This window comes from Bufo gargarizans, chromosome 3, assembly GCF_014858855.1.
Source record: "Bufo gargarizans isolate SCDJY-AF-19 chromosome 3, ASM1485885v1, whole genome shotgun sequence".
Lineage (NCBI taxonomy): Eukaryota > Metazoa > Chordata > Amphibia > Anura > Bufonidae > Bufo > Bufo gargarizans.
This window is the reverse complement of record NC_058082.1, coordinates 606,206,132-606,222,774: the sequence shown is the minus strand read 5'-3', so window position 1 is coordinate 606,222,774 and position 16,643 is coordinate 606,206,132. Positions and strand designations below refer to the sequence as shown.

The 16,643-nt window shown below is 48.0% G+C and overlaps 2 protein-coding genes across 5 annotated transcripts in view; one reads left to right on the top strand and one right to left on the bottom strand.

Moving 5' to 3' along the window:
• The window catches only part of LOC122933063 (vitamin K-dependent protein S-like), a 74,967-nt gene extending 71,781 nt beyond the window's left edge, over positions 1-3,186 (bottom strand). The window contains exon 1 of one of the 2 annotated variants that reach the window (XM_044287810.1): positions 2,995-3,186. In XM_044287810.1, the coding sequence (XP_044143745.1) occupies positions 2,995-3,073 (79 nt within the window). In that variant the 5' untranslated portion in view covers positions 3,074-3,186. The remainder of the gene's footprint in view (positions 1-2,994) is intronic. The other variant, XM_044287809.1, reaches the window with a different exon arrangement.
• Positions 3,187-9,933: 6,747 nt separating this feature from the next.
• The window catches only part of LOC122930848 (ADP-ribosylation factor-like protein 13B), a 50,326-nt gene continuing 43,616 nt past the window's right edge, over positions 9,934-16,643 (top strand). For all 3 annotated transcript variants that reach the window (XM_044284501.1, XM_044284499.1, XM_044284498.1), the window contains exons 1-3: positions 9,934-10,089; positions 11,758-11,944; positions 15,729-15,799. In XM_044284501.1, coding sequence (XP_044140436.1) covers positions 11,883-11,944; positions 15,729-15,799 — 133 coding nt within the window. In that variant the 5' untranslated portion in view covers positions 9,934-10,089; positions 11,758-11,882. The remainder of the gene's footprint in view (positions 10,090-11,757; positions 11,945-15,728; positions 15,800-16,643) is intronic.

Sequence of the window (16,643 nt, the reverse complement as noted above, 5' to 3'; positions counted from 1 at the left end):
GCACAGGGAGATAAGTGCTTCCATTGTGGAAGCGCTCATCTCCATAGTCATCTGTATCGCCGTCCTCAGGACAGTGATACAGATGGATGATGCGGCGGGGCAGGGGAGGGAGAGGCGTGTCCCTTCCCTGTTCCTCTGATAGGCTGCAGGCACGATGACGTCATTGCGCCGCCTGCATCGCATCGCTGACATGGAGGTAAGTATAACTGTTTTTTTTGTTTTTTTTTATATATATGTACAATAGTTTTACTGGCACATGATGGGGGGGCTCTTGTTACTGGCACATGATGGGGGGCTCTTGTTACTGGCACATTATGGGGGGCTCTTATTACTGGCACATGATGGGGGGGTGCTCTTTTTATTGGCACATGATGGGGGGTGCTCTTGTTACTGGCACATGATTGGGGGCACTTGTTACTGGCACATGATTGGGGGGCATCTATCAGGCACTTATTACTGGCACATTATTGGGGGCACTTATTACTGGCACATTATTGGGGGGACTTATTACTGGCACATTATTGGGGGCACTTATTACTGGTACATTATTGGTGGGCACTATAGGGGCATCTACTGAGGCCACAAAGAAGGGGTATTTTATATGGGGGGCTCTGTACATTAGCATTTTATACTGGGACACATTATGGTGGGTACTATAGGGAAGGGGGGAGAGGAGTAATATGGGGTCATCTACGGGGTGCACTAAGAAGGGGTATTTTATACTTGCAAATTATGGGTGACACTTAGGGCATCTACTGGGGCACTATATATGGGGGCATTTTATACTGGTACATTATGGGGGGCACTAGGAGGAAGGGGGAGAGGAGCACTATGGGGGCATTTACTGGGGGCACTATATCGGGGTATTTTATACTTTCACATTATGGGGGCACTTTGGGGACATTAGCTCAACTGGGGGCATTACAAGGGGGTATTTTTTGCACTGTCACATTATAAGGAGAATTATTTCTACTGGGGGGGGGGGGCATTATGGTGGGCTTTATTACTCCCCCATGGTATGACCCCCTAGTAGCAGCACCAGCCTCTCCCTGCTCTGCTATCCCTCTGCCCCTTCTCCAAATCCTTATTATGAAATCTTTCTTATTAGGATAAAACACAACATCAGCTCCGCCGAGCCCCCGGCCTAAGTGTTGAAGTGGCGTCCGAGACCCCCAAGGGCCAAGCCAAGTAACTGTAAGTGTTCATGTGAAATATGTTTATGTTATACGCATATAGCCTACACTGTGCCACACAATATACAGTATACCTCTACACTGTGCCACACAATGTACAGTATACCGCTACACTGTGCCACACAATGTACAGTATACCGCTACACTGTATAGTGTGTTCTATAAGCACCATTGTTTTGTGGCGGTAGACAGAAAATAATCCGAAAGTGCCCCTCCCGAGACCAGGCTCTGGATCTGCCACTGCCCGGTAAGTGATCTGACTGCTAGCTTTCCCCTTCCCCCCTGTCGGAGATCTGTCCGCTAGCACAACCCCCAACCGCTGCCCCCCCCCCACCGTCGACAATCTGTCTGCTATACTATCCACAACCCCCCCCCCCCCCCCCCGTTACAGCTTGGGTCGATCTGCAGGCTCAGTGAAGGACGTGAAGATACGTCAGCCGTGCCGCGGCGGCAGGGCGGAGCTTGATGGATGTCTCCTACGTGACTCGTCCGAACAGGTCACAACACGATGACCACACAAAGAAGCGGTCAATTGGTGTCTCAGTCAGCCAGCGAAAGTGGTGGTGCACCTGACCTAGGTGAGCTGCTGCCAGGACCGGGGAAAGGGGGTGCTGGGGCTCTAAGCCTTGGGGGAAGGGGGGGTCTGCTGAGCTAATGTATGCCCCCCTACGGCAGAAGCACCCCCATAGCCCCCTAAAAAAAAATTTGCTTCGGATGGGGGGGGGGGGTGACACCATTTTCTATCGCACCGGGTGACACCAGACCTAGCAACGCCACTGCATAGAAGTGGTTTAGAAACAACTCCGTGATTGTCCTTGAGTGGCCCAGCCATAGTCCTGACTTGAACCTAATTGCATATCTCTGATGAGACCTGAAAATGGCTGTCTACCGACGGTCCCCATCTACCCTGACAAAGCTTGAGAGGATCTGCAGAATGGCAGAAAATCCCCAAATCCAGGTATACAAACCTTGTGGCATCATACCCAAGAAGACCTGGAGGTTGTAATAGATGAGTTAAGGGTCTCAAATATACTCATGTCAATGTAAGATTTTAGTTATTCCCTTTTAACTTTGTCTTTATAGGGTATTTTTACTTTAGCACAAGGCCGCAACATAACAAAAAGGGGTCTGAAGTATTTCTGAATGCATTGTATATAAAAAATGTAATCCCTCTGAACAACCTTTTGAAACAGTCACTAGGCCAGATATGTGGTGTCGTTAGACACTAGAATAGGAGTACACATATAGGACCCTAATATTGTCACTAACTAGCCTCGATGGAAAAGGAAAAATAGTTATTGATGAATGCTACGTATACGTCTACTGCTTTCAGACCACTTTTATCAGTCCGTTATCAATCCAGAAATCAGGAAGGATGGACCACAAGCCACTGTAAAAGGAAAACAAACTCACAGCTACTTACAGCGGAAAGGAAATGATCAGTAAAACGTGTAAAGGGGCGATAAACAACAGGACGCCAACGAACAATAAAGGAGCAGGCTGGATACACGGCAGGAACTTCTGGTCCATGTTTACAGCTCTCTATCCACTTAGCCCTCAGCATATAGAAATGTGCTTTGGATTATATTTCTCTGAGGGACTAAGATGCGAATAATACTCTTCTATCTATCAGGATAATCCTGCAGGCTGCTCCACGGCTCCTTGCAGCATTCCAGAGCTGGTTGGATGTTTACGAAACTCTGTCTCCTGGTATCTGTCCTTATGATTACCCCATTGCACAACATATTGGAAAAAAGAGAGGTTCATGTCAAAGGGAAACCTAGGAAATGCATGTACTTACAAGTCCGCCCTTCACACAGGGAAGTAATGAAGAGAGAAGAAGCCAGCAGCACCAGGCATAGTGTGCTCATTACCATCATGATCCGCTAGCATAGAGGAGCCTGCTATGGCCAGGCCTGCACACAGCTAAGTTTGTGAGCTCAGCCCAGCCTCTCGTCCAGTACACAGGGCTGGGGGGAGCTCAGCTGCAGAGGCTGGAGAAAGGCCCAATGACTCCTGGGCTTTTCCAGGAAACATCCCTCCCCTGACATGACAAGTACACAAACAGAATGCCATGGGATCAGGTATCCTCGTGGATTCTTATCAGAAGAGTGGGAATTGCAAAACATCTGGGTATTTGTATTGAGCAATGCTCTCCAAGCCGGCAGCTTGCTGGGGTGGATAAACTGATGAAATGGACTTTTATCCTAAAGGGGTTGTCTGACTTCAGCAAATGGCATTTATCATGTGGAGAAAGTTAATACAAGACCCTTCCTAATGTATAGTGATTGTCCATATTGCTTCCTTTGCTGGCTTAATTAATTTTTTTCCATCACATTATACACTGCTTGTTTCAAGGGGTTACGACCACCAAGCAATCCGGCAGCGGTGGACGTGCTTGCTCACTATAGGAAGAAGCACTGCCCTCTCTGGTGGCCAGGACCATGGGAGTGCACATAGGCACACATGCACAGCACTCCTATCCCAGACACCAATGATAACACCCGAGAAGTGCCAGCGATCCACACTGGAGATGGAAGTATCTGTCCATAGGGCCACTATAAGCCATACACTCAAGAGAGAAGGCCTTGACAGAAGAGTGGCCAGGGGAAAAAAAAACATTGCCTAAAGAAAAATACAAGAAAACACATTACAAGTTCACCAAACAGCATGTGTCAGACTCCCCGAACACATAGAAGAAGGTTCTCTGGACAGATGAGACTAAAATTGAACGTTATGATATGACCATCATGGTAAACGCTATGTGTGGTGCAAACCCAACACTTCTCATTATCCCAAGAACACCATTCCCACAGTGAACTATGGTGGTGGCACCATCATGTTCTGGGGATAATAGGTTAGGTTTGAAGGGAAGATGGATGGTAGTAAATATGGGGCAATTCGTCTTCCAGACATTAGAAGAAGGGATGGCGCTTTACCTTCCAGCAGGACAATGACCTGCTAAAGCTACACTGGAGAGGTGAAACATTTAAAGTGTCCCTGTACTTTAGAAAAACTTTTGATATGTTATAGAGACATCAAAGGTTTTGATTGAGTCAGCAGACACCCAGGGATCATTAGGAGACAGACGCACTTACAGAGAGCAATGTATCTCCTTGCTGCAGGAGACTTAATAGAAAGTCTATGAGCCAGTCTCCAGTGCGAGGGGAGACAGCGCTCTGAGTGAGACCTTCTAGTAATTGGTAGGGGTCTCAGCACTCGGACCCCACACAGATCAAAACCTTTATATGTCACTATCACATGTCAAAAGTTTTGGTACAGTACAAGAACACTTTAAATGTTTCGGAATGGGCTTGTCAAAGCTGAGAACCTCTAGCATGACGTGAAGGAGTTGGAGCAGTTTTGTCTGGAAGAATGTGTGTAGATGTGCTAAGCTAATAAAGACCCAAGAGACTTGCATCTGTAATTGCAGCAAAAGATGGCTCAGAGGGGGAATATCAAAACTGGATTTGCTTCCCATAGCAACCAATCAGATTCCAGCGTTCATTTTTCAGAGCTCCTTTGGAAAATGAAAGGTGGACTCTTACTGGTTGCTATGGGAAACTAAGCCAGTTTACTATTACACCAGTTTTGATAAATCTACCCCTATATGTCTCTGGTTTTTGTCTTAATTATTGTTTGTCACAATAAAAAATATTTCACACTTTCAGAGCCTAATACAGGCTCAGGCTCATTACTTTTAATGACCGCCTTCTCTGATCTCCACCGGGGAGAGGCGTTCCAGCCCGCGAAGCACGTGCTTCTGGCTTTTAAGATGCCGTGGTCACATTGGACCACGGCATCTGAGAGGTTAAATGTCCGCGATCGTCATTACTGCTGATCACGGACATTAGCCACGGTTTCTGCTGTATGAAACAGCAGGCACCCGCAAGCTATGGCGCTCGTTCTGCTCCGGAGCGCATGCCATCTTTAAAGACCCAACATCCACTGTACATGTACGGAGGATGACATGAAGGGGTTAACCAGATAACGCCACTAAAGGGGTTGTCCAGGCTGCAGATATTGATGACCTATCCTCAGGATAGTTGAAATAAAGTCAGATGAATAGCACTTCTAGAATATGGGTGACGGGTGCACATCTCCTGGGGAAGTGGTGAGTTTCCCCATAAACTTAGCATACTCCGCAAAGCAAAACAAAAAAAAGATGGAGACAATATGTGGAATTTTATTGCAGATGTAACGTTTCGGCATCTCCAGCCGAAACGTTGCATCTGGGATAAATTTCCACATATTGGACGTGCTGTTTCCATCTTTTTTATTTTTTGCTTTGCGGACTATCCTTAGGATAGGTCATCAGTATCAGATCGGTGGGGGTTGAACGGCTGCCATTTCACCAATCAGCTGGTTTCAGCAACCGCCAGTGCTGGAAATAACACTGCATACATAGCCAGAAGCAGAAAGCCCTGTCCACTGCATAGTGGCTGTTCCTGGGCACTGCAGCATAGCTCCCATTCAAGTGACTCCGCCGTTATTGATGATCTATCATAATAATAGGTTGTCAATATATAGAGCCCGGACAGGTGGACAACTCCTTAAGCCTTTCTCAACATCTGCTGTACATGTGAGGTCTTTAAAGGAAACTGTCCCCGGGATTTTGTGTATAGAGCTGAGGACATGGGTTTCTAGATGGCCGCTAGCACATCCGCAATACCCAGTCCCCATAGCTCTGTGTGCTTTTATTGTGTAAAAAAAAAAGATTTGATCCATATGCAAATTAACCTGAGATGAGTCCTGTCCCTGAGATAAGTCCAGCGTGAAGGAGCCCAGCACCGCCCCGCATCCTCCGAATCTCCTCCTTGCTCCCCGATGTCAGAAAGCTAGAGTGCCGTAATCTCGCGATGCGGACGGATCACGGACTCATTCAAGCTCAATGGGTCTCGATCCGTCCCGGCCGCCGCATGGATGTTGCCCGTGCATTGGGGACTGCCATTGCGAAGCTCCCATCGAGTCCTGCCTGTGGCAGAGCATGATGAGTATGGTAAATCATTGCAATCTATGGTAGAAGCGATCAGATGATCGTATGTTAAAGTCCCCTAGGGAGGGCTAAAAATAAATGAAAAAATTAAAAATATAAAAAGAATCAAAAAGTATTCAAAATTAAAATCACCCCCTTTTTGCCATTTGATAAATAAAGAATATAAAAAATAAAGGATATTGGTATCGCCGCTTCTGAAAATCCCCGATGATTATAATATAAAGATATTTATACTGTTAGGTGAACATAACAAAAAAAATCAAAATGGCCGATTCTCCATTTTTTCTGAAAAAAATAAATAAGAAGTGATCGAAAAGACATACACACCCAGAATGGCATCAATGAAAAATACAGATCACCCTGCAAAAATCAATCCCTCGTAGATTTGAAACTTGTCCTGCAAAATAAAAAATCCCTGATATGACGACGTGAACAAAAAAAAAAAGTTATGGCTCCTGGAAGACTGGAAGGAAAAAATGAAAATGTAAAAAAAAATTGTATATGGCTGCTTCATGAAGGGGTTAATTCTGATAAAATGTTGTATACAGTTCTAGTCTTTTATATGGGAAACCAGGTTTTGTAAATCAAATACAATTTACTGCTCCCGGGTTAGTGTAATGACGTGACCACAACCAGAGCAGTCAGTACGGTGATGGTTGTGTTAGGTATCACTGCCGCAGCAGGAGGGCGTCGCTGCCTCAATCTTCTCTCTGGAGAGATACAGGTTACAGGTCCAAGTCATACGCAGATTTATCAAACTGGTTGCCCATAGCAACCAATCCGATCCCACCTTTCATTTTTGACAGCTCCTTTGGAAAATGAAAGGTGGAATCTGATTGGTTGCTATGGGTAACTAAGGATACTTTCACATTAGCGTTATTCTTTTCCGGTATTGAAATCCGGTGAAAGGGTCTCAATACCTGAAAAAAAAGCTTCCGTTTTGTCCCAATGCGTTCTGAATGGAAAGCAATCCGTTCAGTATGCATCAGGATGTCTTCCGTTCCGTCCCTTGTACGGCATTTTACCGGACAAAATACCGCAGCTTGCTGCTGTATTTTTCCCGGCCAAAATTACGGAACACTACTGCACGGCATTAATTTCCATTGAACTGTATTAATGTCAGATCCGGTACCAAGTGTTCCGGAAATTGCCACATCGCCAGATCCGGTTTTCCGGTCTGCGCATGCGCAGTTCTTTCTTCTGGCTTTGAAAAAATGAAATACCGGATCCGTTATTTTGGATGTTAACAGAAAGACGGATCCAGTATTTCAATGAATAAGTCTAACGGATCCGGAAAAAAAAGATATCCCTTTGCATACAGAACGGAACTGCCTGCCGTATTCTAACAACGCTAGTGTGAAAGTACCCTAAGCCAATTCTACTTTACACCATTTTCATAAATGACCCCCACTGTTTGTATAAATGCTTTTGTATCAGGGGTGTAACTATAGGGGCTGCAGAGGTGGGCCCGGGACCCTAATCCTGGGTTCACACCTGAGCGTTCTGAAAGGAGCGCTCTGTATGCGCGATTGTACCGGCGTTTACAATCGCGCATACAGAGACAGGCGAACACACATTGTCGCGCGTTCCCGAAAGTCTATGTGCGGGAACGCGCGACAAAACGCCCTAAAGAAGCTCAAGAACTTTTTTGAGCGTCGGGCGTTTTACAGCGTGATCGTACGCGCTGTAAAACGCCCAGGTGAGAACCATTCCCATAGGGAAGCATTGGTTTCTCCTTGTTGTGCGTTTTACAGCACGCTGTAAAACACTCAGGTGTGAACTTAGGGTTAAGGTCCTACTGTCTCACTTGTCTCACACCAATTATAAACACTCCTGAATTTTCCAGGATTGTTCAAAATTTTCTGAGACAAATTTTACTTTTACCTGACCTGTAGATAGGTGGCTACTGAAACCCCTCATATGAGTGGGTGTTACCTGCCAGCTTATGGGGAAGGTGCTTTAATGCCCCGAATTTACCAACAAAAATGCTTTCAGACACCATCTGCTGTACATGACAGATCATAGTTCTTTCTGGGTTTTCGATCGGAGCCCAGGAGCATAGAGGTACCCCTCTGTCTTGTATAAATATACCTGGCCAGGCGCCTGGAGCTTAATAGGGTCCTAGGAGATTAAAATCCCACGAATCATTAGGGGGATGTATCATTAGTATACGTCAGATTTCTGACATATAGAATTCACCCACAAATTTCCTACATTTTGCCCTTCGCCATCACCCATGGTACTTTTTTTTTTTTCTTAAATGGGCAGGGCATAGACAAAAGGGGGGCTCATGTGTGGCCTGATAATATACCAATATGTGCACCACTGGCATCCTGCTGTCATGGATTTCATTTTCTGCCGCACGGTGTGCCAAAATTGTTACCTCTTAAAGGGGCTGTGCCAAGATTAGACATTATCCCCTATCCACAAAATAGGACTAATCGCTGGGGGTCCAGCCACTGGGACCCCCACCGATCCTGAGAACAGGGGTCTCGTTCCCCCGATCTTATGGAGCAGCAGGTCGGGCATGGGCCTGCCAGACATAAGTACAGCACTCGGTCCCATGGAGAATGAATAGTAGCAGGAGGCATAGTAGACCCGTTACCCCATCAGATCGGGGGAGCGGGACCTCCGTTCTCGGGATCTGTGGCGGTCCTAGCAGTCGGACCCCCGGCGATCAGTTAGTTAGCCTCTATCCTGTATATAGGGAATAACTTCTAATCTTGGCACAACAACCCCTTTAAGTGTATTTGACATGACAACCAAAACAAAAACTACTCTCTCAGCCGTCACAAGGACGTCCTCAGACTCCTGGGCTGGATTTACATTCTTCCAAATGTTTCCTGCATCAGATTTTCATTTGGTCAGTTGTATTTTACTAAAAAGTGGAATTTGTGGCAAATCTTGTGGCACCTGTGAATGGGGTTTGGTGTACTGCCATTTTTTTGTGCATTTTCAGGAAGGAATCGCATCATCTGAAAATAACCCACCCTTAGGCCTCATTCACACATACGTGGATTTTCACGGACCACGGTCCGTGAAAACCCATCCTGCTGAGTGCATGGCGTCATTGGTTGCCATGACATAGTGCGCTTCGTGCCGCTGTACAGTAATACACTTTTACTGTACAGCGTCGGTGGCACGAAGCGCACGGCGTCATAGCAACTAAAGACGCCGTGCGCTCGTGCACTCACCAGGATGGCAGGCCGGGTTTTCACGGACCGTGGTCAGTGAAAATCCACGTATGTGTGAATGAGACCTTACAGTTATGTTGGTAGTCACCCAGCTTTCCCAGAAACAGCTGCATACATTTTTTTTAACAAGCTGACTATTCAAATTCTATTTGATGGTGACTTTTAGGGGGTTAATAACATATCAGTGATAGGACTGTAATAGAGATATAGCAAAAAGGAGTAATTGCCCATGGCAACCAATCAGGATGCTGCTTTCATCTTCCTAAGGTCCTTTAAAAAATGAAAGGTGGAATGTGAGTGGCTGCCAGCACCTGGCCTGACACGCGCTGCCTCCACCGATTACAAAACAAATCTCTGCTATTCTCTTATAACACAAAGCGCCGCAACATCCCCGCATCCCTCCAACCAGCCAATCACAGCTCGTCTATTATCCTCTTATCCTTGTCCTTTATCAGACCCGCCTCGCTATTGGTAGATTGTTATCACAACATCGATTGGTTTAGAGAGACAGGGGAGGCGTGGCTGCGAGACGGAGTAAAGTGTTTGCTGGGTTACCATAGAGTCTGCAGCTTCCGGTGTATACAATAGTGTCCGTCTGTCTGTCCACAGTCATAAATCACAGGCTGTGGAGGACCGTCCGCCGTGTATGGCGATTATCCGTCACAGGCATCCATAGCGGTCGTACACGGCGGGGGGTGGCTGCCAGGTAGGTCGTGTTCTGCATGTTGCCTTATGGAGGATGCTGCTGTGTATTACACATTACTAGTCTGTCACCTGCCTTACATCCAGTGATGATAGAGTCCACTGTAAGCTGCAGTCCTCCAGGAGGATCCCCATAGTCCTCCCCTATGTGTGTGGTGTATGATGGGGAGCCCCAGAGACAATCTGACGTGGGGGAGGGGGATTATCCCTTTAAATCTGTTGAGAGTGTATTGTTGGAGATGTCCCCTGTAGTAAAGAGGTGTGAGTGCCCCGTAGTGCGCCGTTACATTAGCGGTGTCCTGGAATCCGACTGGATTGTGCCCTGTAGGGTAAGTTCACGTGGGAAAATTGTCCCTGAATTTTCAGCGACTGGATATCGGTTCCATACATGTGGGTTGGTTTCTGCAGGGGGTGCATGGATTTCTGCAAGCCTCAATCAGGGGAACGGGACAGTCCCAGAAATGGATTAATATGCCCATGCAGACGTAGTCCACTGACTAAAATGGGGAGTCCACGTTTGAATCCTTACAGTGGGAAAGATTGATCAAAACTGGTGTAAAGTAGAACTGGCTTAGTCGCCCGTAGCAACCAATCGGATTCCACCTTTCATTTTCCAAAGGAGCTGTGAAAAATGAAAGGTGGAATCTGATTGGTTGCTATGGGCGACTAAGCCAGTTCTACTTTACACCAGTTTTGATAAATCTTTCCCATTGTCTATAGAGTTTAAACGCGATTCTTTTAAAATCCCGCCCAGTGCGCCAATGCTGTAAACGTCTACAATCCTGCCTTAGAAATCTGCTGGACCCTAAGGGCTCATTTAGATGAGCAATGTGGACCTCCTTCTGTGTTCTAGGGCTTATCCAAGAGTATAAAGTGTCCCCCCATGTGCTAGGCCCCCACATGGAATATACTTACCCTGCTCCCTGCGGGCTCATGGTCCCCCGCTGCTGCTTCTCCCCGTGTACGGTTAGCAGCCAATGGCAGACGGGGATGGGGACGAGCCTCCCTAGCAACGCGGGTGACTCTAAGGAGGCTCATCCCCGCCTGCCGTTGGCTGCTCCCTCCTCCCCCCTCGGATGTTTTCATCCATGCACGGGGAGAAGCAGCAGCGGCAGCGCGGGGAACGGGGTAAGTATATTCCATGTGGGGTGCACATGGGGGGACACTTTATACTCTTGGATAACCCCTTTAATAGCATGTCAATTGCGGATTTCACTCTTTTCAATGGAAGGGTGAGATTTGCAGCGAAACCCTATCAAATCCGCACGAAAAACTGCTGTTAGGCGAATTTTGGAGCTGATATACTGCATAAGCGCACGTAAATCTGCACAAAAATTCACGCGGATCTTGTGAGTTCAGTCACACTCCTGTGCAGGCGGCCTTTATAGTCTGCCTATTGGCTGACTGATGGCTGGAGTGGTACGGAACCCCAGGTTAGAAAGGGCGTTCCCCCAAATAAATGCTAGTCATTTTGAGCACCATTGCAATTACACGCTGCTTCTGTAAACTGCGAGATACACCGTAGGTTTGTAGACATTGCTGCGTGGATGACTTCTTCATACAGACTCGGCACTGAAATGAGAAGTACATTAGAAATGATAATAGTTGATAAGAATGAATCCATATCATAACATTCATTTTATGTGATTATTTGGTTTTATTTATTTTTCAGATTTTGTTTTTGGAGAACTTCATGAAGTGGAGGAAAGTAGAGAACATCATAAAGAAGAAGATATAGAGCATCCATGATGTTGAAGCCTTCTTAAGAATCCCAAGACCGCTTTCTTTGCATCTCCTATGTTTAGCCTAATGGCGAATTGCTGTAGGAATTGGTTTAAACGATGGCGTCAGCCAGTCAGGTGAGTTGTAGATGGACATCCCTTCTGTGTTCATCAAATGACTGGTGTCCTGCTGAACGCATGGCCACCGTGACTGGTAGGGTACTGGAAGTGTGGCCGCCGTGACTGGTAGGGTACTGGAAGTGTGGGCGTCGTGACTGGTAGGGTACTGGAAGTGTGGGCGTCGTGACTGGTAGGGTACTGGAAGTGTGGCCGTCGTGACTGGTAGGGTACTGGAGGTGTGGCCGTCGTGACTGGTAGGGTACTGGAGGTGTGGCCGTCGTGACTGGTAGGGTACTGGAGGTGTGGCCGTCGTGACTGGTAGGGTACTGGAGGTGTGGCCGCCGTGAGTGGTAGGGTACTGGAGGTGTGGCCGCCGTGAGTGGTAGGGTACTGGAGGTGTGGCCGCCGTGAGTGGTAGGGTACTGGAGGTGTGGCCGCCGTGAGTGGTAGGGTACTGGAGGTGTGGCCGCCGTGAGTGGTAGGGTACTGGAGGTGTGGCCGCCGTGAGTGGTAGGGTACTGGAGGTGTGGCCGCCGTGAGTGGTAGGGTACTGGAGGTGTGGCCGCCGTGAGTGGTAGGGTACTGGAGGTGTGGCCGCCGTGAGTGGTAGGGTACTGGAGGTGTGGCCGCCGTGAGTGGTAGGGTACTGGAGGTGTGGCCGCCGTGAGTGGTAGGGCACTGGAGGTGTGGCCGCCGTGAGTGGTAGGGCACTGGAGGTGTGGCCGCCGTGAGTGGTAGGGCACTGGAGGTGTGGCCGCCGTGAGTGGTAGGGCACTGGAGGTGTGGCCGCCGTGAGTGGTAGGGCACTGGAGGTGTGGCCGCCGTGAGTGGTAGGGCACTGGAGGTGTGGCCGCCGTGAGTGGTAGGGCACTGGAGGTGTGGCCGCCGTGAGTGGTAGGGCACTGGAGGTGTGGCCGCCGTGAGTGGTAGGGCACTGGAGGTGTGGCCGCCGTGAGTGGTAGGGCACTGGAGGTGTGGCCGCCGTGAGTGGTAGGGCACTGGAGGTGTGGCCGCCGTGAGTGGTAGGGCACTGGAGGTGTGGCCGCCGTGAGTGGTAGGGCACTGGAGGTGTGGCTGCCGTGAGTGGTAGGGCACTGGAGGTGTGGCCGCCGTGACTGGTAGCGTACTGGAGGTGTGGCCGCCGTGACTGGTAGCGCACTGGAGATGTGACTGGTAGGGCACTTGAAGTAGGGCTAAGACGACTGGTCTGACGGCAGGTAGTAGTAGTAGTGGAGCTGGACTGATGCTTGGTCCCGGTCTCCTCCGTCAGCTGATAATCTCAGGTAATCTGTATGATCCTGTGTATTAGTTGTTACCTATGTCAGCACATGTGTCTGAAGCCGGGGTATAAGAGGTTACCGAGCGAGGGGAGCGTGAAAATGTAGACGGAGGCCTGCTCCAGATAATGAGAGGCTGTACGGAAAGATGTCATGAAATCAGTGCAGCCAGCTGCTTCTGGGAAAAGTGCACACTTCAGGTTTTTTTAGGTACTTTTAATGACCATGTAAGGTGCACTGTGCTGCGCCATGCTATATGGTTGCACTATAAAATTAATCTAATATATAAAGCTGAGTGTATGTATGTCCGCTAAAGGAATCCGCACTGTCACATTTACTATCACGAAATTTAGTACACAGGTACATCAGGTGTCCGGGAAAGTTTTAGACCGGGTCTCAGCTCTCTAGCACTTACCGTTCTTGAAATATTCCCAACAGAAGCCCGGTCACATGACCCTTATCAGCCAATAGAAGCTCGCAGGCCCTTAGTCTCCACATAGACACAGTTTCCCACCAGGTTTCCATAACAATCCAGTAATTTTTCTTCACTGCTGCAGGTCAGCTTTAAAGGGGCAGGGCGCTGTGGATGACACTGCTAAGGGAGCGGAGTGCTGTGGAGGTCAGAGTTCAGGGGGCAGGTAGGGTGGCCATTCAAAAGATGGACTTAAAAAAACCCGCCCCCAGGTCCCACTAGGCCACGTCCCCTCCCACTTTGGCGTCGACGGGGATTGAAAAAATGAAGGTAAAAATCAACTTCTGTCAGCTGCAGGGGTGGGAGGGAGGGTGACATTCTCCCTGCAGCTCACGCTCAGACAGCACAGAGGGGGAGGTCTCAGTTAAGTGGACGGTCCGCTATGGAGGGGCGGGGTGTAAAGGTCACTGTTAAGGGGCGGGGTGTTGTGGAGGTCACATTTTAAGGGAACGGAGATCTGTGGAGGTCACTGTTAAGGGGGCGGGTTACTGTGGAAATCGCTGTTAACAAGACGGGGTACTGTGGAGGTCACTGTTAAAGGGGCGGGCGCTGTGGAGGTTACTGTTAAAGGGGAGGGCGCTGTGGATGTTACTGTTAAAGGGGCGGGCGCTGTGGAGGTCACTGTTAAAGGGGCGGGCGCTGTGGAGGTCACTGTTAAAGGGGCGTGGTATTGTAGAAGTCACTTCTATAGTGGATACTGTTGATATCTTTTAACGACGCACAGGAACACCGAAAGAAATGGAAGAAATATACCCGTGCGAAGCCGGGTCCTTCTGCTAGTAGGAAATAAAAAGGAAGGCTCCTAGAGGTAAAACGTGTCACATGAAGAATATAATGTGGCGATAAAATGCACCATTTAGCATCTACCAAGTGAGTGCCGGTCTTTTCACTTGGGGGAAGATGTCGCAGGAGGCCACGTCGTACAGAGACCAGTATGGGACCAGGAGACTGTAGCTTTTTTCCTGCAGTATTCCGATTTGAAAAAATGCACATCGCAGGTCAATTTCCTCCGCCTATTGCTGATACTATACACTGCAGATATTCCACCCACCAATAAAGATAACTAACGTTTAATACAAATACAGGGGGTGGGTGCCGGCTATGTGATTCTGCCGCCAGCACCCTCCTTCCTGAGGGGTTAACTGCCGCTGATCGCAGCTCCCTGTCATAGAGGTCAGGTGCCAGCTATGTGATTCTGCCGCCGGCACCCGCCTCCTGTATCTGTATTAATGGTTTGGTTATCTTCATTGGTGGCCACAGCCCCTCCTCTTCCCCTCTCACTTGTCATTAGTGGCACAGGTGGAGGGAGGCAGAGACTCCTCCACTGTGCTGCTGAGGAGAACATGGAGCGCGCCGAGAGCAGTACCCTCCATGTTCTGTGATACTAGGCTACGGAGTAGCGCATCCTAGTATCGGTAAAAGGCAAATCCCGGTATCAAATCGATGCCTGTACAAAAGTATTGATTGGGTATCGATAATTTGATACCCGGTGCAACCCTAGTCAAGACGGAGGGCAGGTCCCCTGGAATGGGATCTATTATATTGGCAGGGTACCTGGCAACCTGCACCCGCAAGGAATTTGCTCTCTGTATGGCTTCAGGTCACTTCCGCTTGCAGCACAAATATTTAAAGGGGTTTTCCAGGACTTGGTTATTGGTCACCTGTCATTAGTATCAGATCACCGACACCCAGCGCTCCACTGTTTTCTTTATGTCCTGGCCTCCCCTCCAGCGTTCAGATCAGCAGTGTAGCATAGACTCTGGTAAGAGTCACACCCGGCTCCTGGTGCCTGATGAGGGCCAAAAGTCCCTCTGCCCTGTTACAGATTTTGCCTGTTGACCTAGTCAAACCTCTGGGCACAGGTTACAGCCAGCTTCCTACGGAGTCATCATTGCCAGCATTGTGCCCTCTGTTTATGGGGACACACAATGACGGCTCTATTTTTACATGACTGGGGTATTAGCAATGTATAGCAGGACTACGCTACAGTTCCGATATTCTGTGAAGAATGTTTTTGCATTTCATTTATTAATTTTATTTTACTTCTTTATAGAAAAGTGACTCTGGTTATGGTGGGTTTGGATAATGCTGGCAAGACTGCTACTGTGAAAGGCATCCAAGGAGGTAAGTCCCAGATCATAACCAGTCCTTAAAGAAACACTAAAACTTCTACTGAGATTACCTCCAAAGCGGTTTTCCTGGTGTTTAAAGGGGTTGTCTCACGTCTTCAGATGCCATTTATCATGTACAGAAAGTTAATACCATGCCCTTACTAATGTATTGGGATTGTCCATATTGCCTCCTTTGCTGGCTGGATTTATTTTTCCCATCACATTATACGCTGTAGATTCGCATGAAACTTTGTTCTAATACTGTACGGAGCAGGAGCTCCGTACAGTGTTAGGGCTCATTCAGCGGCAGTATGCTATCCACAAAAAATGCGGATCCGTTTTTTTGCGGATTAGATGCTGACCTATTAACTTCTATGGGACACTTTCTATTCCATGGCTCCGCAAAACAAATGAAACGCGTCCTATACTTGACCGTGAAAATCAGGACATGGCCCCATTGAAGTCTATGGGTCCGCAAAAATACTGAATGCTATCCGTTTTTTTGCAAAAAAACGGATAGCATTCAGTATTTTTGCGGAAATTTTACGGCATTCTGAATGAGCCCTTAGAATGTATTGGCTCCGATGAGCCGAAGTTATTACTTTGTGAAGTCTTGCGAGACTTCGCATAATAACTTCAGAAATTGATTTATACTGTAAAAAAAAAAACATTTCCCGAACTCGGGTTCGGTTCCAAGTGGTACCTTGGAACCTTCTTACCGCAGTGGCAATATCCAGCGGTCAGTGCAGAGTTAAACAAGTTCTAGTCCATATAGGCAGCAGGAGCCCCTTCTCTCCGGAGCCCCAGCAATGCCTGCTGCTAGAGTAAATGTTGTTGCAGTATGTGCTGATGGCGGT